The 21410-nt window shown below is 22.6% G+C and overlaps 7 protein-coding genes across 13 annotated transcripts in view; 4 read left to right on the top strand and 3 right to left on the bottom strand.

Moving 5' to 3' along the window:
• Nucleotides 1-71: 71 nt before the first annotated feature.
• Nucleotides 72-1200, top strand: LOC102655811 (matrix metalloproteinase-24-like). Of its 2 annotated transcripts, none has more exons than XM_016912778.2 (3): nt 72-450; nt 642-794; nt 1034-1200. In XM_016912778.2, exons 1-3 carry the CDS (start codon nt 346-348, stop codon nt 1127-1129), a joined length of 354 nt encoding a protein of 117 aa, XP_016768267.1. In that variant the 5' UTR covers nt 72-345; the 3' UTR covers nt 1130-1200. The 2 variants fall into 2 exon arrangements, with proteins under 2 accessions (XP_016768267.1, XP_006563350.1); XM_006563287.3 differs by having other exon boundaries at nt 975-1043.
• Nucleotides 1201-1510: 310 nt separating this feature from the next.
• Nucleotides 1511-7533, bottom strand: Trxr-1 (thioredoxin reductase 1). Of its 3 annotated transcripts, none has more exons than XM_006563201.3 (9): nt 4920-5079; nt 4458-4630; nt 3909-4132; nt 3691-3821; nt 3392-3621; nt 2977-3191; nt 2708-2890; nt 2120-2478; nt 1511-2045 (listed from the first exon to the last, which is right to left on the bottom strand). In XM_006563201.3, exons 2-9 carry the CDS (start codon nt 4582-4584, stop codon nt 1916-1918), a joined length of 1599 nt encoding a protein of 532 aa, XP_006563264.1. In that variant the 5' UTR covers nt 4585-4630; nt 4920-5079; the 3' UTR covers nt 1511-1915.
• Nucleotides 4622-9135, top strand: LOC724327 (C-factor). Of its 3 annotated transcripts, none has more exons than XM_001120148.5 (5): nt 4622-4850; nt 5555-5606; nt 7982-8172; nt 8554-8706; nt 8848-9135. In XM_001120148.5, the coding sequence occupies exons 1-5, from the start codon at nt 4725-4727 to the stop codon at nt 9070-9072; spliced, it is 747 nt and encodes a 248-aa protein (XP_001120148.2). In that variant the 5' UTR covers nt 4622-4724; the 3' UTR covers nt 9073-9135. The 3 variants fall into 3 exon arrangements, with proteins under 3 accessions (XP_001120148.2, XP_006563352.1, XP_006563353.1); XM_006563289.2 differs by lacking the exon at nt 4622-4850 and adding an exon at nt 5099-5179; XM_006563290.3 differs by lacking the exon at nt 4622-4850 and adding an exon at nt 5430-5479.
• Nucleotides 9136-9316: 181 nt separating this feature from the next.
• Nucleotides 9317-11612, bottom strand: LOC410033 (B-cell CLL/lymphoma 7 protein family member B). Of its 2 annotated transcripts, XM_026440705.1 has the most exons (5): nt 11279-11612; nt 10891-10966; nt 10722-10827; nt 10542-10644; nt 9317-10222 (listed from the first exon to the last, which is right to left on the bottom strand). In XM_026440705.1, exons 1-5 carry the CDS (start codon nt 11368-11370, stop codon nt 10198-10200), a joined length of 402 nt encoding a protein of 133 aa, XP_026296490.1. In that variant the 5' UTR covers nt 11371-11612; the 3' UTR covers nt 9317-10197. The 2 variants fall into 2 exon arrangements, with proteins under 2 accessions (XP_026296490.1, XP_006563351.1); XM_006563288.3 differs by lacking the exon at nt 9317-10222 and having other exon boundaries at nt 10323-10644; nt 11279-11610.
• Nucleotides 11613-12504: 892 nt separating this feature from the next.
• On the top strand, nt 12505-13670 carry LOC724280 (UPF0545 protein C22orf39 homolog). The gene is made up of 3 exons (XM_001120086.4): nt 12505-12950; nt 13079-13243; nt 13330-13670. The coding sequence occupies exons 1-3, from the start codon at nt 12891-12893 to the stop codon at nt 13552-13554; spliced, it is 450 nt and encodes a 149-aa protein (XP_001120086.2). The 5' UTR covers nt 12505-12890; the 3' UTR covers nt 13555-13670.
• A 584-nt stretch (nt 13671-14254) lies between these two features.
• LOC724192 (titin) overlaps nt 14255-21410 on the top strand; it is a 71470-nt gene continuing 64314 nt past the window's right edge. Inside the window, exons 1-6 of the mRNA XM_001119962.5 lie at nt 14255-15078; nt 19133-19242; nt 19328-19539; nt 19616-19804; nt 19927-20070; nt 20996-21092. Of these exons, the coding sequence (XP_001119962.3) occupies nt 14900-15078; nt 19133-19242; nt 19328-19539; nt 19616-19804; nt 19927-20070; nt 20996-21092 (931 nt within the window). The 5' untranslated portion in view covers nt 14255-14899. The remainder of the gene's footprint in view (nt 15079-19132; nt 19243-19327; nt 19540-19615; nt 19805-19926; nt 20071-20995; nt 21093-21410) is intronic.
• LOC410034 lies at nt 15289-20813 on the bottom strand. Its single transcript, XM_026445345.1, has 6 exons — nt 20531-20813; nt 19424-19426; nt 17301-17612; nt 16591-16763; nt 16202-16306; nt 15289-15713 (listed from the first exon to the last, which is right to left on the bottom strand). Exons 1-6 carry the CDS (start codon nt 20796-20798, stop codon nt 15657-15659), a joined length of 918 nt encoding a protein of 305 aa, XP_026301130.1. The 5' UTR covers nt 20799-20813; the 3' UTR covers nt 15289-15656.

Genomic DNA, 21410 nt, shown 5'->3' with positions numbered 1-21410 from the left:
GTAATGATTTCTATTATTTTGTCTATCATTTATTTTTATATGATTAAAAATAAAGTAATTATTTAAAAAAGTAATTATTCGTTGAATAATTGTGTTTTTATAAATTTTCATAATTACAAGCAAAGGTCAAGCAACATTATCAATTTCGTTATCAATCTGCTGAAGTCTCTGCTGTGTGAAAAAATCATTAAACTGGTTTAATTCTTGATCAATGAAAGAAGCTCCTAAAGCATTAAAACATTGAAAATGTTGGTGAAGTTTTAAAAGAATATATTTCTTTATTGCTTAATATTATTGCTCAATGAAATAGATAATCTGAAAAAAAAAAAAAGAAATATTACATTCATGGAGTTATTTTATATTTTCTTCTATATCTTTTTTCTTCTGAGAAAGTGTGAATCAATACCTATTGATTCAGTAGTTAAAAATTTTTCGTCATCTTTGTCTGCGGTAGGTAAAAAAAAAATACAATTTTATTAGAAAATATTTCATTTGATAGAAAGATCAAAACAACTGTTTATTTTTTTTTTTTAAATTTAATGATTAATTATCATTTGAAATCTATTTAAAATCTCTTCTTTAAATTTACTCAAAAATATCATGTATCTTTTATTTATAAAAATTTATAAATAATATTGTAGATAGATTTTATGAAAAAGTATGGATATTTGGAAAGTGGAATCGCTAATTCGGATGCGTTATATCAAAAAACTGCTATAACAAATGCAGTGAAAACTTTGCAAAAATTTGGAAATATTCCAATCACTGGTCAATTGGACAACGCAACACTTGAGGTGCATTTAAAATTTATTTTTTGAATTTTATTATATCTGATATTCTTATATACAGAACATTAATATTCATGAACGATTTTGACAGTGAAACGTTCTTTATATATATATAAAAATACTTCAATTAATTAATATTAAAAATAATAATTAAACAATGTAATTAAAATATTTATTCGATTATAGAACATAGACTGCGACATATTTCTTTTAGAAATTTTCATTTGAAGAAAATTATGTTGTAGCTAATGGCATCACCACGATGTGGCCTTCCTGATATATTAAGGAAAAAAGAAAATCAACAACGTAAGAAACGTTATATAATAAGCTTAGAAAGTTGAAAAAAAAAAGAAATATATATTTATATATATTTTAATACATAAATTTTCTATTTTCACGTATTATCATATATAAATGTATTACAAATGTATTACAAATGTATTACAAATATAATAGTACTGAAAACCAAAATTGAAATAATTAGAAGGTATTGTCATTAAGAGTTTTTATATTTTTAATAATAATTAATCATGTATTTATTGCTATTATTATAAATAGTATGTGAAAATATTTAAAATATTTAAAATTAAAAATTTTATAGATATGATAATATATTTATTAAAATTGAAAATAATTGATGCATTTTTAGCTTTAAATTTTATTGTCAATAATTTATTATTTAATTTTTTATTTAAATATTATTCTAAATGTTATCGAATAAATTAATAACATATAAATATTTTTATTTTTATTTATTTTCTTTTGAATATACATATGAGAATATATTGATGTATTTGAAAAAAATTATGTTTATAAAAATTATTGTAAGTATTGTAAAACAATGTAGATTATATTCTTATTAATTATTTGTGCTCCAAAGGAAGCAAATTTTTCATACAGCGCAATGTGTTCTACATTGCTTTCTAATTTCATATTGAAAATATTGTAATATTCGAAGAATTCTCTCCAACTTGCATTTAATAAAAAGTATCTTCAGTTAAAAGAATCTTCGATTAGAAAATTACTTCTAGAGCGAACGATCAATGCAATAAGCACATTCGTTATCCATCATATTCAAAAATATTCACAAATATTAGCAATGCAACAAATCTAATATTATGTATATTTTAACTGCAACAACTTTGTGGCTTAGGATCAAGCCCAGAACGTTTAGTTACAGATATACGTGTAAACTCTTCTGCTACTGTTGGATGAATTCCTACTGTATCTTTTAGTTTTGGGAATGTTAAATTACACCTGAAAAAATAAAAAAAAATTAATAAACCACTAAGTAATTAATATACAAAATATAAAAAAAATTAAATACATACTTAATAGCAGCAGCAAAACCTTGAATCACTTCACCAGCATTAGGACCAATAAAATGCATGCCAAGTACTCTCTGATCACCATTTCTAAAAGCAATAACTTTTAAATAGCAATTAGAAACATCTTTTTGTGGTATAAAAAATTCCGTTGGTTTATAATATGCATGATAAATTTCTATTTTATCGTTTCCATGAATAGCAATTGCTGCTTCTTCGCTAAGGCCAACACAACCATATTCTAAAGGACTAAATACTGTTGTTGCTACATTCACATAATCCATTTGTTCCGTCGAATTTCCAAATAATCTTCTTGCTAATAATCGACCCGCATGTATAGCAACAGGAGTTAACTCTGGTTTTTTCTATAATACACAAGAAGAATTACAAATAATTACGAATTATAAATAATAATTTTACTTTAGTAATTTATAATATCATGATATAATATCATAATTTATAATGATATATTTTAATAATAATATAAAGTTAAATATAATTTTACATATTGAATAATGTATAAAATTAAATATAAATTGTAATAAAGTAGAGAAAGAAATCTATTGTTGAAAAAATTGAAAATTTAAAACTCACATGAAGTACATCACCAACAGCATATACATTTGGAACATTTGTTTGCTCATCTATTGCATCTATTTTTGCAGTTTCAGGAACAAGTTTAAGACCAATATTTTCAGGTTTTAATTCTTCTGTGAGCGGTTTGCGACCAATAGCAAAAAGAACAGTATCGAAAGTATCCTGATGTGTTTGTCTATCCTAAAATAAAGATTGTTATATGAAAATAATTTAAATATTAATTCTTATTTTTTTTTTAAATTATAAGATATGTTATCAACACATACTTTATCCACCCAATGTACAAGAAGTCGGCCATCAGCTTGCTTTTCAATTTTTGATGGTTTAGCTTCATAAATAAAGTGTACACCACGTCTTTCCATTTCCTGGGCAACAGTACTTGCCATTTGTTGATCAAATCCTCGTAATACAATTGAACGTACCATTACAGTTGCATCATAACCTAAACCATTTAAAAATCCAGCACATTCTAAACCAATATCTATTCATTTATTAAAGAAAAATTTTTTTTATAAGAAAAAATTGTATTGAAATGTTTATGAAGATTTGATGAGAAATGTTGATGAAAATTTGTATATATATTTCATATTATATTTAAAGTTTTACAAAAAATTATATACAATAATATAAATAGAAAAATAAAAATTAGAATTATTAATATTTTTTATAGAAAAAGGATACATCCAGCACCAACAATAAGTGTTTTTCCCGGAGCTTTTTCTAAACTAAAGATATCATCACTGGTAATACCATATTCTAAAGCACCAGGAATATCAGGATACCTAGGTCTACCACCTACAGCAATCAGAATATTTTGAGCTGTAAACTCTTTTTCTTCTCCATTTTTCAGTTTTCCTAATATTGTATGCTGATCTTTAAAATAACCAAGTGCATTAAAATATTCGATTTTTCTGTAATAATAAGATGAATGAGTAAATGCAAATTTTATATTTCAGAAATAAAAATAAAGTAATGCTAACTTTGTTCTGAGCTCTACTCGTGTAACCCAATTTACAGATTTTACATGATTTTGTACTGCTGTTCTTAATGCTTCCCAATCATTTTTAATAGTTTTTGGATCTGGTAACTGCCAACCATAAGATACTGAGTCCTAGAAATATGAAAATTCAATATTTAAAATATTATTAAATTATAAAAAATAATTAACCTACTATACTATACTAAATAAAAGACTTACATGAATTGATTCTCCTAACAAAGCTGCTTGATGCATTAATTTTTTTGGTATACAACCAACATTTACACATGTACCACCTAGACCCCAAGTGCTACCTCGTGGAGAGGGTGTGACAAAATCTAAAACTGCAACTTTTGCACCAAAATTCACTGCTTCTTTAGCTGCTGCTAAACCACCTGATCCACCCCCAATAACAATCAGATCATACATGAATTTTTGATCAGCTACAACAAACAAATAAAACAATATTTAATTTTAAACTTTCAAATATATATAAAAATAATTATAAGAATGAGGTTATGTAATACTTTTGTTATCATAAATATACAACTATATTGTGATGAAACTGTTTAAAAATAAAACTATCGACCAAATCGTACGTCAATTAATAGAATCTTCAAACAAATCACAGAATCATATTAATTCAACTGAATTATTTTTAACCTAATATAATTACCGGTTGTCAATATACAAATAGATAGATTTTACATAACGTTAATAAAACTAAATCGTGTTTTCATCTACAAATCACAGAATCCTGAAACTCACAGCACATGCAAGCCATTGCAGTCCTTCCATAAGGAAAAGTGTTACATGTCGACCACGGTAACTCGAGCAATTTGGCGTGAGCGGAACGAAATGTCACAAGCCTCGTGAGCAACGTTAACGTCGCCATGATTATTACCAGCCGCTCACGGCCACGTGACGTCACCCTGATGACACTCGTGTTTCACAATATAAAATAAGATTTCGCGGAATACAATAGTAATTGGAGAATTATAAGAAAAATATCCAAGAAGATAATTGTAACGTATAATGAAGTCAATTTTGATCACGGGCTGCAACCGTGGAATTGGTTTAGGTTTTGTGAAACACCTAGTGAAACAGTCGCAACCACCAGAAAATATTTTCGCAACTTGCCGAGACGTGAATAAAGCAAGGGTAAGATTGGTCACAAGTAAATGAAAGACATTATGCAATAACCGGATTCGATTTATAAATTGGACTTACCAATTGGTGGCATTGTTTCACTTTAATATTCGTTTTAATATTCACGTTACAAAGGAATGTAGAAATAAAAGGAATAACTAATGCTTTTTCTCTGTAAGGAATGTTCTCCGTTTCATACAGCACTTAATCGAACGACTTCTTACAACTAAAAGACAAAAGTGAACTGACGCCTACTTGAGTCCTTTACCGCCATCTATTATATGGTTACTACACACACACACATAGATTCAAGTCCAATTTATATTAGTAACTCATACATTGTATGTCACACAATTATGCAAGAAAACATTCGTTGCAAGTCACCGTAGATTTCGTTATGAAAAGATTTTAAAAACTGGTTCTCAGAAAAAGTTTAATACAAATTCTAGAAAATTCAAATAATTTTTATTATATACATACAAGAATTTATTGTATAAAATTTTTCGTTTTATATTTATCTTAGAAATAACTCTTTTTATTTTCATATATTAGTATTTTTTGATCTATTTTAAATAATTTTTTTTTTTAGTTAAGGATTATGTGATTGTTTGAAATAATTCATGAATTTTAAATTATATATTGTAAAATTTCAAGGATATCTAGAATATTTCATTAAATAATTAGCAATTATCTTAGAATTTGTCTTTTTCTTTCAGGAATTAACTACATTAGCTGAGAAATCAAAAAATATTCATATCATCGAAATAGGTATGTAAATATTTTAATACAATTTTAATACAATTTTTATAGTAATAAAATATTTTATATTAATAAAATAAATATTTAAAAAATAAAATAAAATTATAAATATTTAATAAAAAAAATTATAGTAAAAGAATTAAAGTTACTACTTACAATTATTTTACATTTTTTTATTTCTTATTTTAATTATTATATCTAATCAAAAATAATAAAATACAGAAATATTATTTATTCAAAATTAATTCAGTCATAATTATATCATAAAAATTATATCATAATTTGGTGACATATAACACGTGTTCAGTATTATTTCGTAAGCAACATATTAGTAACTCATACTTTTTATTTGTAATCTATAGGAATTTTTATGAATAAAAGTAATGAAAAAATCACTATTTAAAAAAAAGTTCGGTGCTTCAGATATTGTGAATATTTTCTAATTTTAAACAATTTAATTTATTAATTTAAAGTAAAAAATTATTTCGTATTTCAAAAACAATTTAAATGAATAAATGAACAACTTTTTAAGTGAATTTTTAATTTTTAATGTTAATTTAAATTATAATATCTAATATAATAAAATATAATAAATATAAAAGATTTTATTAAATTTTATTAAATTATATTATTATATTTAATTGTTCTTTAAACAATATATTTTATCTTTATCATTCGTATTAAAAAAATATGTTATCAATAACTTCACTTTAATCAATCTTTCACGATTAATCAATCTATCTTAGATTTTTTCAAAAGATTTAAATTGTGAAATATCGAAATGATTTTATTAAAACTATTCTCTTTTATCATTTGTCACATAAAATCTTTAAATAATAATAAAATATATAAAAATTTTAAAAAAGATCTAAATAAAATAATATCTATATAAAAAATTTTTTATATCTTTTTTATATTGTAATTTCTAAAAATCTTATAATAATAAATATAATATAAAAAAATTACCTGTTAAATTATTTTGTTCTTCCGTAAGATTATTCAAAGATTTCGCATAATCTTCTGTTTCTTGATCACTTAAATCTGAATCCATGGTTTGCGATTTTTTCCGACAATTAAGACACAACGATATCTTTTTCTTAGATTTCATATTGAAATGTACAAAAATAGAAGAAATTCAGATTGATGATCGAAGAGGCAATAAACTATATTTGTAGAGTAAAAATTTGTGTACTGTTATTGAAAAAAATTGGAATTTCATTTGAATTATATTGATACGTACTTACTATGATATCTAATATATCTGATAATGAATTATGAAATGTTATTCATTCTGATTGAATAATGAAATTTGATATTTAATGTATTTAAACAACTTATATAACAAAATAATTTTAAATTTTAAAATAATTTTTTAAAAAAATTTTTTAAAAATAAAATGTAAAAAATATTAACTATAATTTTAGATGTAGGAAATTAAAAAATTAATTAATCAATCTTGTATGTATATATATATTAATTAATTTTTTAATATGTCTATATATACATATATATATATATATATGATTTAAAACACATAATAAAACTACATATATATATATATAAATCATTTTCATTGTTCCATTCAGTTATGTTTTTTTATTGTTAAAAAAATTGTCAAATAATTTACAAATTTTTTTTAATAGAATTTTTAAAAATGAGGAAATAGTATCTTACATAATATGAATTTAATAAAATCATAAATAAAAAGAAGTAAAGAAAAAAATATGACTTACCAATATTTATTACATTTGTCTGTTACATTTATTTAATTATAATGAAACTAAATATAAATCGTCGAGATTAAACAATTTTGCATCAAATACCAATTCAAATACCAAAATCAATTTTTATTTCAAGATTATTTTGAAAATTGAACACGAAAAATAGCAAATATACTGTTCGCAATTGCTTTATCAAAAATATAAATCTATTGACCAGAACTATTATTATAGTAAATGGAACTGTACTATAGTTAAAGTACTATACTTAATAGTTTAAAGTCATCTATAAAAATATTAAATTTAATTATAAATATAGATTAAAATTTTAAAGATCATATTTTATTTTTAGAAATATACATATATTCATTTTTCAAAAATAACTATTATCAGATCATTTATAATTGTTAAAGATGATTATTTAAAAAATATATATGTGATTTTTATTTCATCATAAACAATAAATTCAATAAATTTGCAAAGAGAAATTAATTGTTATATATATTATTTGATCATATATTTCTTATTATTTTATAATATTAGCAAAATTTGTTATACTTTATATTTAAAAAATAGTAAATAATTCATATTTTTAATCTAATTGTAATCTATACAGTTTGAAAATTGAACAATTTTTATTACTTTTTTTTTCTTTTTTTTTTTAAGATGTAACAAATACTAAAGATTACGACAAATTAGTACAAATCGTAAGCGAAAAAGTAGGCAAAGCAGGATTAAATGTCTTATACAATAATGCCGGGATAAGTACAAAATTTACAAGACTCGGTCTTGTCAAAGAAGAACAACTTGTAAAACAATTTTATGTAAATACAATAGCGCCAATTATGTTAACAAAAGTAAGTATTAAATTTATTTTAAGCATTATTTTTATATTTAGAAAATATAATATTAAAAAAATATTTTAAAACTTAAGTATTTATACATTTTATTTAAAAACTAATTGTTTATCATTTATTTTTTATAGAATTATATAAAAAAATTATATATATATATTAAATTATATATATAAATATATTTCATCTTAATGAAAATTATTAAAATTTTTATTTATTCCTTCCTTATAAAATATTTATAAATAGTTTATTATTTATAAAATAGTTTAATTTTATAAAATTCTTCGTATAATTTAAATATTATTTTTATATGTTAGATTCAGTATATTTTAGTTTATACATTTTTAATTATAAATTAATAATTAATTTTTTATAATTTTTTAGGCATTTTTACCATTGTTGAAAATAGCATCTAATAATTTTGCAGACAAATCAAAAATGAATGTTAATAGAGCTGCAGTTATTAACATGTCTTCAATTCTTGGAAGTATTGCTGAAAATAATGAAGGTGGATATTATCCATATAGATGCAGTAAGGTAATATTTTTTTTATTTCAATTAACATATAATGTAACATATTTATAGTCATATATAGTCTGAATAACATAATAAAGAAATTTACCAATTATCTTATAATTCATATTATAAGATATTTCATAATATTTATCTTATTTTTAGGTAGCACTTAATGCAGCTACAAAATCAATGAGCATTGATTTAAAACAAGATGGAATCCTCGTCGCATGTTTTCATCCTGGTTGGGTGCGTACAGATATGGGCGGTAACGGGGCGCCCATGGATATTGATACTAGTGTTAATAACATTTTAAAAACATTAAATACATTAACTGAAAAACATACAGGTTGTTTTATACAATATGATGGAAAAATTTTACCTTGGTAAACATATATGTTTATCTTGTAATCTATTTAATAAGATATATATTTTATTTAATTTAAAAAAATATATTTTTACGATTATTTTTATTAATCTTTTTACTTAAGTTTTAAGATGTAAATTTAATATATAAATATTACATTTTTCTTTAAAAAATTGTATAATTTAATTCATTAATTTGTTTAAGAAATATCATGCAAAATATGTAGATTTTAAGACATTAAGAGAATAGAATAGAAAAGTTTAAAAATAATTTTAAATATTAAATTTATTATCAAATATATTCATATTAATTATATCAATTAATATTAATATTCAAGAATTTAAATTAAAATAAAATTATGAAAATTCAAATGTAAAAATCTTTCATTTAAGATTATCATTAGATTAAAGGTATTAAAAAAGACATTAAATTTTTTTTTATATTCGGATTTTTTCTGTACATAGTCTATAACGTACACACACAGATTATTAAAATAATAGATAAGAATTTATATATACAGTTATCATACAGAAATTGTAATAATTAGCTATGTAATAAATTTTTTTCTTGCTTCCTTTTAATAAATGTTTAAACATTATATATTTTAAGTACATTAGCTTTTAAATAAATGAAAATGATCATGTAATAACATTACCAAAGCATTTTCTGCTTTCTTAAAAACTTATGTAAATATAAATTCAAACATTCGCAATTTTATTCTTTTATTTATAAGTGTCAAAGCGTATTTTGTACATTTCATGGTGCTATAACATAATCTCAAGGAATGCAAGTTCATTGTAAAATATAAATCAGCAAAAAAATGGTATTTGAAGTATGTACAATGATACTCAATTATCAAACAACTATTGAACATGTGATTATGTTTAGACACATAAATAGCTTTAAGATAAATGTAACATTATACATAAGTATTTTGGAGGTACTATTTTACAGCAAAAATAAGTATCATTACCTATTTTACATGTCCCAGATTCTATATGTTGATGATTAAGATGTTATAATTAAATCAATGAAAATCTTGTTTGTATTTCATGAATTAAATAATATTATGATGATATGAATATTATTTAAAATATATAATCTGTTTTGAAAAATAATTTTATACTATATTTTTGTTGTCTTTCAAATCAGATCATAAAATGGACTGAACATCTGAAATGAATTTTTTTATTAAAATACCATTAATTGTGATTTCTAAATTAAATCATGTTAATTTGTATAAATTCATGTATAAAAAAATAAATTTACTATGTTAAACTTAAACTGTTTAATATGATTATCTTTTCTTCAATGAAAAAATATTCATTAAATAGAATAAAATGAAAAATGAAATTTCTTTGAATTTGTCAATTTACAATCATGATTTAAGATAACTTTATAATGTGCAAATTTTGTAGAAGATAAAAATGATTTCCTAAATATCTTATATCTCAAATAACAGTTACAAGATAAACTTTAATCAGTCTTTAACCTTTTAGGTGTTGGTTCACTATTTTGTGAATTGGAATCTTCTGAAAATCCCAGATGTGCAGAAAAGTCTGTTAATCCTTGAGAATCACTAACAGTTGAAAAACCTATACATATTACACAACTTTTATAAATTTTAATATTCAAAAATAATATATTTTATATATTATAAAATTTAACTTACATGTATTTGAATCCTCTGTAAGACCAAAGTTGGAATTTGAAGAATCTAATCCACTTTTTCTTGGCAAACCATTTTCTTTGTCTGCAACTGTTTTTCCTTTCTTCTTCTACAAAATGAAATATTAATTTTAATAGCTTATTTTTATAAATGTTTTGCAACTTTTATTTACCTGATCAAGTGTCGATATAGGTACCCATTTATAAATCTTCATAGTAGTTTCTCCGATTGTAACCCATTTCTTTTCCCTATAAGAATATCAGCATGAGAAACGCATTTCTTATATTAATATTAAAATAACAGATAGAGGAGCTACCTTCTTTACTGTTATTAAAAAAGCAGACATACAACACTATATTACTCAATCAACACACATGAAATATTTCATAACTACAAAAGTCTGTTTACAGCTGACATGTGTAATGCAAAATCTCTATTAAATCTCGCAAGTAAGAAAAATTTTAATCCATTTTTGATATCCATATTTACTACATTCTTTGCTTTTTTTGTGAAACGTTTCAACATTTCCTCGTGCATCTATAATATGTTAAGAGATTTACCAATGGCGAACTTTGTCAACGACTTGCATTACACGCTTAATATCATCCTTGGCACGACTACGAGTCTCTGCACGCACAGACCGCGACATCATGTTATGTGATTATATGTTACTATTAACTGAACACAATATGAAACACCGGAACATTCGTCGGCAAAGAGGTTAGGAAACTGACAGTCGTTGCAAATTTCTACAATAAGATAGCAAACACACTCAATTCAAACTAAGAACAAGAATACAAGAATTACAATCATAATAAGACGATATGTTCGCGACGCCTGGTAGGGGCAAGAGAGAATGGCGGAAATCAGTGATACTCATTAATAAACTAGAATTTTTATATTTTGAAAAAATTTAAATCAGTATCATTCGTTTAACTTTTATGATATAAAATTCCATGATAAAAATATTTTAATAACGATAATGTAGTAAGTTTGTTAGAATTTAATATATCAAATCTAGTTAAAATGAGCATCACTGGTACAGACAAATGAATGCAATTCCAACGGTTTTTTATTTTATAATATCATAAAAATATAAATATACATATATTATAAACATGCCTATTATACAATTATATAATATTAATTAGAAAGATATAAAAATTAATATAACATCAAACTTTCAAGTATATATATACATATATATATATATATATATATGTAAGAATGTATAAAAAGATTAAAAAAAAAATATATATATATAATATTATAAAATATTTTATTCACTGTCATAAATAATTTTTATTAATTAAAAACTTACGTAAATAGTTTAATTATTAAAACAAAAAATTATTCCTTTAGAAAAAGAAACGAAGGAAATTTATTTTATCAAATTTAACAAAGTACTCATACTATCATTTTAATATAGATATAATTTAATTGTTGTGATTTCTCGCATATTATGAATTATTTAATAAATGAAATATTATATTGAAACTATAGTTCAGTGTTATAGCATGTGTCATATAATGCAGATTTGTTTTGTTTACATTAATAAATAGATTACAATAATTTTTTATAGTATATTTATGAAATATAATTTGTATTTCAAAACAAAATTTGTAAATAAATTTTTGTATTTTTTATTTTAATTTTTTTATATATAGACTATAATATTACAGTATTTGAAATATTATAAATTAATAATATCATGACAATACTAATATAAAATTGTTTATGCTTGTAAAATACTGTTTATGCTATTTATGCGGTGTTGTCAGATTGAACATGATCGGCTTATATCTGAAGTGTAAACTACGCTTAATATTTTAAAGTGAATTCATAATTATTTTTTTTATATAATGTTTTAATATAATCTAAAATATAATAATAAAATTGTAATTTTTTTGAAATATTTAATATATAAATGTGAAATAGATTGTAATATTATTGAAATATCAATAGGAATCTTATATTACTGATGTTATGTAATGTCATGTTTGAATCATTAAGTATTTATAAATATTCCGTTTTTATAAACATGATATCTCATTAAAACAAATTTTAAATGGTGAAAAAATATTAATCATTTAATTCTGAGTTTTAATTATAAGAAAAAAAATAATTGTTAATTATTTAACTGAATTATTTAATCAAAAAAATAAAACTAAGATGCCTGAACCTAACAATACTACAAATGAAATTCAAGAAGAAATTGAATATTCTTGGCTGGTTATTATATATTTTGTTTTTATATCTTAATTTTATTTATATTTGTTTTAATTAGATATTAAAAATATAACAAAGTGTTAATACATTATTTGTTTATAATAATTAATTTAACATTTTTTATATCTTAGATTAAGCCATGTGAAATTTACAAAGCGGAATATAATGATTGTACAAGTATTAGAGCTCGTTTTCATCAATATTTCATATTTGGAGAAACAATAGATTGTAAACAATGGAAAATTGATTATAATAATTGTGATTTATGGGAACGCGAGAAGGATAAAAAAGCATATGTATGTTAGAAATCAAATAATTGAAAAATATTGTATAAAATTTAAGAAATGAAAATATTTATGTTTTAATATCATATTTTTTATAGATTGAACTAATAGAAAGTGAGAAAAAACGTAGATTTCAAAGATTACAAGCTCATTATAGTAATGATGTTTGGCAAAAACGAGATAAACCTCCAGAAAATTGGAATGCACCATTACCTAAATGGTTGGACGAAAAAAGTCAGAATTCATATTTAAAAATTGTAAGTAGCAGAGAAAAAAATAAAAAAAGTGAAGAAAATATAAAAAATTCTTGTATCATAATGTAAAAATAATTTAATTTCTTTAATATTATATATCTTTAAATATTATATAATATTAAGAATTTAGCTAATGCAATATTGTAAAAATAAACATTTTTCTAAAATCTTAAATTTTTTCAAGATTTTGTGTTTTATTGTTGTAACAAAAAATTTATAAATTATATAATATTATATATATTTCAAATTATAAATTGAGTATGAAACATGAAAAATATTAATTAGTTAAAATAAGTAAGTATAAAATAATTTTGGAATTAATTTATTGTCTAAAATTTTAATCAAATTTAAGATAAAAATAATTTATATTAAAAATAAAAAAATACATAAATATATATGTATATATATATTTTATAATATAAAGTACAATATATTTATTATGCACAAATGATATATATGAATAAAAATATTTTTATATTATTATATATAATTAAGATATATATATAATTAAGATTTTTCAAAATAATTAAAATTACTATAATATAACTTTAATGTTTTATGTATACAATTCATTTACAATTAAATATTAATTTTTTTTAATAAAAATAGATTACATATTTATTTTATAATTAGTGACTTTTAATACTTAATTGAAAATATTTCTTTTTAAATGAATTTATTTTTCTTTAATGTTTCTATAAAGAAAATTTTATTTTGATTATGCTATCTATACATTTATACGATCATTTATTTTAAACAAATATTATTGATCAAATATATATGATAGTATGTATAATTTGAAAAAAAGATAATAAATACATAGATATAAGAATATAAAGAAGTAAGTATAGTAGATGTACGGCCGAGAAGCAGAGTTCCGTGTCAGACATGCGCAGTACGCTACTCGGTGAATTCCGTTACGCACTTTTTCCTCCGTTACGAGAGTCAATCCGCAAGTGGCCAGTGGCCGTGGTAAAAGGAAAGGCAAAAAGCAACGCTGGACTCAAAGAAGCGGGAGAGATAGTGTTTAAACGTCGCGGCAAATCCTCCCCACTTCTTTGAGAGAAGCACAATAGTGAAACGCGTCGTTCGATCGAACCCGTAGTGTTATGTGCGTACGCGATGTTGAATGAGTGACGTAACCTAAATACAAATATCTCCTATCAACGAATAGGTTTGGATCAGTACATCGCTTTGTTAGAAAAACGACAAAAACAAAATACGTACACACTTTTGCTTTCTTCCTCTTTCCCTTCGTTTCATCCTTATATTTCTATGTCTGTTAATTCGACTTGTGAAAAGATAGCTACTGAGGTATCGTGTTAACATCTCATAAACGAAGTCAAGTATCGTGCTCTTTGTGCTGACAGAAGTGTGCGCCGTTAATTTGGATTTTTCACGAAGACAAAAAAGAATGGCGGAAGATTGTCCTGATGGTGATTATCTTGGGGCGTATAGCCGTTTTTTCTCTGAATTTGTCTCTAGAGTAAATCCATACGATCAACTGCCTGTTTCGGTGAGCTCATATAATGTGACCGAAGCTGAGATCGTCGGTGAAATCATCAATGTGACTCTACAATATCTCAACCAGACGTAAGTGAATGTACTTTTTAAATGAATGATATGCAGCATGCCAATGCGTGGGTGGACGTAAGACATGTTTATTTGTTGATAACTTCTATGGCGGCCGGCATCAAATGTAAACAGAAACAATATAGATCTTGTAAACTAATATTTTATAGTAATTTTTTCTATTATATATAAACGTACAAATAATCTTGATATTTTTAAATGCAATTCAAATGCACTCGAGATTTTAATTCTTTATTTTTAATTTATATTATAATTTTTATTTATCCATGCTTTTTTATATTATGCAACACGTGACATTCAGCAAAAGTAGGTGGGGCGCATGCCATAAATGACGGTAGAAACATTTACGATTGATCCGTGACTTTTTTCTTCTAGTCATTATTAGCATTTTCTATGCGAATTACGTTTCATAATTTTTCTTTGTTTAAAATATGCTTTCAAATTATATTATCGTCAACTTATTGTTGTATATATATATGTAATATATACGTAAAATATAAGTAAAAAATTAATCATTAATAATAAGTTAATGTAATATATCGAATAAAATATAGAAATAGTTTTGCAACTAAAATTTATTAAAGACGCTTAAAATAGCGTTTTGCTATTTGGCCACTCTTTTCGTGAGTCATTATCTGAAAATAGAAAATGTAATATTATTAAATTTTTTATTTCATTGTTTATATGATTAATTTATACATACATATAAATAATGTTTACAAAGATTTTTATTTTAATAAATAAATTAGTGTTAATTATAAATTAATAGTTTAAAAAATATATAAAAGATGTTGAAATATTTTTTATATAAAATAATTGGTGTTGTGTATAATTCAAAGTGCAATACATAAATGATAATATAAATATGAATAATGAATAAATTAATTATGAAAAAAGTTTACACTATTGAAATAAGTTCAATATAAAAAAATCTCTGTAAAATATTTGTAAAATATTTGAATTAAAATCTTAAATTAATTGAATTAACCTTTAATTTTTAATTTAATTAATTTTCGAATAATTTTTTTTAAATAAAATCTTTTTATTTTTTTTTAATATTTCATATTTAAAAAATTCAGAATATTCTACCAATTATGTGAATGGAAATATAAATGAAACGTACCAAAACTATACCATCTTTTGTAATTTCATATTTCCGTAGTACTTTGTTGTTATTTGGACCGACTGAAACTGTCACTAGATTATCTCCCTCCAGTGTAGTTACATTCTAAACAAAAGCAGACAAAATATTATAAAAACTAAAAATTGTACATACATAAATTGTTTCACTGCATTAAACATTTAAGTATTTTTTTATGATTTTTCTAACAGATAAATGCAAATATTTATCTCTAAAATTTATATTCTTATCTTATAAATTTATACCATTTAACGGTAAATATTTAAATTTATTGGATTATAAAAAAAATTATATTTTTTTTCTACAAAAACTTTAGATGGTTATCGATTGAGTTAAAATGAATACGATAGTTCGATAAATATTAATAGTACTTTCAGTATAACTCCTGCAGGCATGTGTTCTTCGTATTCTTCACCGAGAGTAAACGTCACTTCTGCCATACGAATCATTGTAATGGTACGAATGGTCCATTTATCATCATTGTTCGATATTTCCAGTTGTGGACTGGACATACACATCAGTTTTCGTGGAATGTATGGTACACCTACAGGTGCATATAATTGAAAACGAAATCGCTTTTATTTTGATTTTGTATAATATTTTGTATATAATTAATCACATTCAAGATATTGTCTTTTATTAAATTAACATATTTAATATAATTAAAAGGTTTACAATAAATAATTCATTGAGATTAAATATTCTAATTCTTTATTCAACGAATATTTAATGAATAAAAAAAACGTACATATTGTTAATATAAGTAATAAAAATATATTATACACATATTATATATATATGTATACATGTATATATATCACATGCTGCACGTACTATATATATACTTATACATTAATCAAGAACAAAATTTTAATCTATAATTATATAATAGCGCATTACGTATACTTACAATTATTATTTTGTATAATAAATAAAGTCAAAAATGTTTTTTTCATTCTTAAGTCTTTCAAGAATAAATTAAACAGAAAACAATGCGGAAAAAGATAATGTTATAGAAGATATTTATTTTTGCTTTCATAGGAAGATGTACCACATTCATTTTTAGTCGCTTTCAACATACCCACAGCTTTGAAATATTCGTCGAGGTTTTCATTGCTTTCATGTTGGTAAGTGCCGACGATCGATGTCATTTCTCTCTCCTGTCGGTAATGCTCCTGAGAAGATGTGTTTGGTATTCGTTTTCTCACAGACTGTGGCGAGTTCTCACTATGAACCAGTTCGAAAGATTTTGATTTTAATTTATTTGATGCAGTCGTCTCCCTATTACTGGCGTCTATGATGTTGATAAAATGTCTATCTAAAGCGTAATCTCCTTGTTCTTCAGTCATGTGCTGTTTTGAAGTAACTTCTCCTCTCCATAGATTTTTTATATCTAAACGATATACTTAAACTGATATGGCCAATATAAAAATGCTTATAATTTTTCAAATTTTATTTTATTTTTTTTTAATAAATTAATTAATAAATTATAATTTATAAAGTTTTCAATTTTTTAATTAGTAATAAATAATAATTTAGTAATAATTATTTAAAAAGATAAATCTAATTCTTCTTATAATTAATTATAAACATCCGGATTCAGTAAGATAAAGCGATATATTTGATTGTAATATACTACTACGTTTATTAGATAAGATATGAAAGTATATATAAATGTTTTAGTAAAGGAAATGCATTATTTCTATAATAATATTTTTTTATGAAGAAATATGAAACTTTCATTGAAATAAAGTTTAAATAATGATTGCTTATTTCTATTAAAAAGAAAAATATTAATAATTATAAAAGTAACAAATATTTAAAAAAAATTTTAAATATTGTCAATGATTTAAGAAAAAATTATAAAATGTTTTATTTTATTTTACTTTGAACATAATATAATAAGATGGGGGGGAAACAAAATGATCTGGTTCATTTAGAAAACTCTTGCTAATTTAAATAATTTAAATTTTATAATTTTATTATTTTTCAAATACAATAATTTAATTGAAATTTTCTCTTTAATTTTGAAATATAATTTTAAAATTGTATAACTGTTATCTATAATTATCACTAGTATATGAACATGATAAAATGTGATTTTTAAAAAAATTAAAAATTATGTAATATATAAATATCAGTTTTAAATTAATACATTAAATATATTATAAAATTACAATAGAATTTGATAAATAATATAAATTTCTTAGTATAAATAATATAAACACTATAATGATATAAATATTAATATTTCTTTATCTAAATAATTTAAATAAGCAATAATAGTAACAATAATTAATTAATCTTTATATGGAAATTTTTATATATATTAAATATAATCTTCAATATGATAAAAGTTGTCCCTAAATGAAAGTTTCGTGTATACGTTACTTTAAGTATATTAACCATCTGTTAAATGTTTAATCTTTAAATCGTAAAAAGCTTAAAAGCTTTTTCTACGATTAAATTAAATAAAAAAAATTAAAATCATTATAATATATGAAATAATATATAAAAAATGATTATAGATTAGATTTCATATATCATGCGTTTATATTATATACATTTCGAAGGTTAATTTAAAATTATTTTTTGAATAAATTGTAAATAATTTATATTATGTGTGTGCTTACGATTTAAAGAATTTCGAAATGAAAAATCCATGGTTATTATGTATTACTATAGATAACGATATATTTTCATATAGAAAATAAATTTTTGAATTGTGAATTCAAAATTTCGTATATTACCGTCAATTTATAAACTACTATTTCAATTATTTTTATGGTTTCTATATTCAGAGTTATATTGCGAAATTTATTTAGATAATTATTTTTAAAAATAATCTATTTTTTTTATAAGTCCTTTAAGATTAATTATTATATATATATAAAGAATTTTTTAATGTTCTAGGCAATGTCCAGCAAGTTTACAAGCATATTTAGTTCATCAAGTGATACAAGAAATTAAATCTATGTGCAAAAAACAACCAGAAGATTGTGGATTTAAATCCCAAGAAAAAAGTATGTTATCTTTTAATAAACTTTTTTTGTACAAGAAATGTATGTAATAAGAAAAATGTATCTAATAATATTTTTTATCTTATAGCATATACTTCATTAAAATTAATGCAAGCTATTATTAATAAAGTTAATGAAATTTGTACCCGTTATCTGGACAATAGTAGATTGGCATTATTACCACCTCCTCCTTCAACTCCATTACCACAAATAACAGCAGGTGGAAGCAAAAATTGTAGAAGAAAAATGGAAGACCGTTATGTGATTTTACATGACTTACATACTACGTTTGGTATTGAGGTAAATATTGATATTTAGTAACTAATGCAATACAAATAATGAATTTTTTTTATTAAAAAAATATTTTTCAAATTAGGATGATTCTATAGCAAATTATTATGCAGTATTTGATGGACATGCAGGACAAGATGCAGCTGTATATTGTGCTGCTCATCTACATCAATATTTAACAGAAAGCATATATTATCCTACAGATCCAGAGCGTGCCTTACGCGATGCTTTTCTTACTACAGACAGACAATTTATAGAAAAATCAAAGACACAAGTAAGAAATAATATATAATATATATATATGTATATATATATATATATATATATATAATGTAATTAAATAAATGTGCTATATTTTATATTTATATAATTTTTATTTTTAATATTTTTATTTAGAAACTATGTGGTGGGACTACTGCAGTTTGCACTTTAATATTAAATAAAAGATTATATGTTGCCTGGGTAGGAGATTCAACAGCCATGCTGATAAAACGTGATAGTGTTGTTCAGCTAGTGAATCCTCATCGACTTCATCGCGAAGTAAGTATATTTCCATTTAAAAATTTTTAAATTTTACTCCTAAGAACATGATCATATAATATTACATGTTGATATTCTCGACTATGTATTCTTACTCGTGTTGTATATATTCCTGGAGTAGGTACTCCAGGATCTACATTAATAAAATGTCTATCATGATTATGTTTAAATCGAAGTCCTAATATTGGATCTATAACAGGTTCAAAGTTTGATGTTTCATTCAAACATGACTTTCCTGTTCTCCAATCATAGTATGCAAGATCAGATGCACAAGGCCATATCCTTTTTCTTCCTTCAAAATATGCAAGCCAATTTTCTTTTTCAAGTCTTTCATTATAATCAATATAACCAGAAACCTCAAACTGAAGTTTTGTTAAGTTTCTTATAAATATAATAGTGGATATGATTTTCAATCTGTTTAAACGTTCTCTAAGTGCTAATTCTTGCATTACATTATCACTTGGTATCACTAATTCTGATGTTAATTCATATGGTTTATAAATTGGAAAAACTAAATTTTTCACAGCTTTTAAACGCCGATAAAATGTATCTTCATCAAGTGTTTCACCTGCACAACGATAGCCAAGTTCAGCTAATTGACGTGCAATATGAAGATTTCCAAGATATCCAAGATCAACAAATGATATTAGAGAATTCAAATAATCTTCATAGGTGTCAAAATTTAATAATCTCTTGTCACTATCTATTTGTGACCCTACTAATGTCATTTTAAATTTATTTAATTAATAATTTTAATAATATATTATATCAAAATTTATTTTTTGATTTAATGATATTTTGACAGTAAATTTCAAATTAGATTTATTTTACTCTGTTTAAAAAACAATTGATACTTGATATATATAATGTGTGCTATTAAAAATTCATAATATCATTTGCAAAAAATATTCATTATTTGCTTTAGGATGAAGTGCAAAGGATACGAAAAGCAGGAGGAGTAGTGATGCCAAGTATGGGAACAATGCGTGTAAATGGAGTATTAGGTGTTTCAAGGGCAATAGGTAAGTTAATTTTAATTTATAACTTTGAAAGATATGATTTTATAATAAATTTAATAATTATTAATAATTATATTTATTATTATTAATAACAATAAATTTGCAAATTTTTAAAAAGAATCGAATTCCGCATAATATCAATATAGATTAAATAAAATAACCATAATGAAATTTTTATCATTAGATCATTTATAAGATACTATATATTTTTAAATTTTTTAAAAATATATCTAATATTTTTATATTTATTGAAAATTAAAAATTATTTTTACTTTTTATTAAATATATATTTATATTAGTTGTCATGAATATAATATATTA

The sequence above is a fragment of the Apis mellifera genome, linkage group LG1 (genome assembly GCF_003254395.2).
Source record: "Apis mellifera strain DH4 linkage group LG1, Amel_HAv3.1, whole genome shotgun sequence".
Taxonomy (NCBI): domain Eukaryota; kingdom Metazoa; phylum Arthropoda; class Insecta; order Hymenoptera; family Apidae; genus Apis; species Apis mellifera.
The sequence above is the reverse complement of the archived record's forward strand: the minus strand, read 5'-3'. Positions and strand labels throughout refer to the sequence as shown.